This window comes from Pterocles gutturalis, unplaced genomic scaffold (genome assembly GCF_000699245.1).
Source record: "Pterocles gutturalis isolate BGI_N339 unplaced genomic scaffold, ASM69924v1 scaffold27045, whole genome shotgun sequence".
In the NCBI taxonomy this organism is placed as follows: domain Eukaryota; kingdom Metazoa; phylum Chordata; class Aves; order Pterocliformes; family Pteroclidae; genus Pterocles; species Pterocles gutturalis.
Genome location: NW_010141670.1, coordinates 23,116 through 23,548, shown reverse-complemented (window position 1 = coordinate 23,548; position 433 = coordinate 23,116). Strand labels below are relative to the sequence as shown.

General features: G+C 65.8%; 1 protein-coding gene across 1 annotated transcript in view; it reads right to left on the bottom strand.

Moving 5' to 3' along the window:
* LOC104469556 (hemicentin-2-like) overlaps positions 1 to 433 on the bottom strand; it is a gene marked incomplete at both ends in the record, with an annotated part of 24,177 nt that overhangs the window by 1,331 nt on the left and 22,413 nt on the right. Inside the window, 2 exon segments of the mRNA XM_010084109.1 lie at positions 12 to 102; positions 185 to 309. Of these exon segments, the coding sequence (XP_010082411.1) occupies positions 12 to 102; positions 185 to 309 (216 nt within the window).

The following is a 433-nucleotide window of genomic DNA, read 5'->3' as shown; positions in this document are numbered from 1 at the left end:
GCGGAGGGGACCCCCGCGCCTGGCACTCCAGCGTCACCGCCGCAGACAGGACACCACGGACCACCTCCGAGTCATCGGTGCCTCTCTCAATAGTGGGGGGCACTGGGCGAGGGAACAGAGGAGGTGACGGGGCTGTCAGGAGCAGGTGGCCCTGGGGTGTCCCGGGGGTCCCAGCCTGGCTCACCCAGCACGCTCAGCGTGTGCAGCCGTGCATCTTCACCCGCGTTGTTTCGGGCCAGACACGTGTATGCCCCCGCATCGGCAGCTCGGAGCCCCTCGAGGAGCAGGGAGCTGCCATCCCAGAACATCCTGCATGGGAACGATGGGGCAGTGACCTGTGGGTCCATCCCCAATATGCCCCTGGGGCAGGGATGCTCTGGGCTTGGATGCAACGCAGGCTGAAGATTTTGGGGTGTGCTGTGAGGTCAGCATA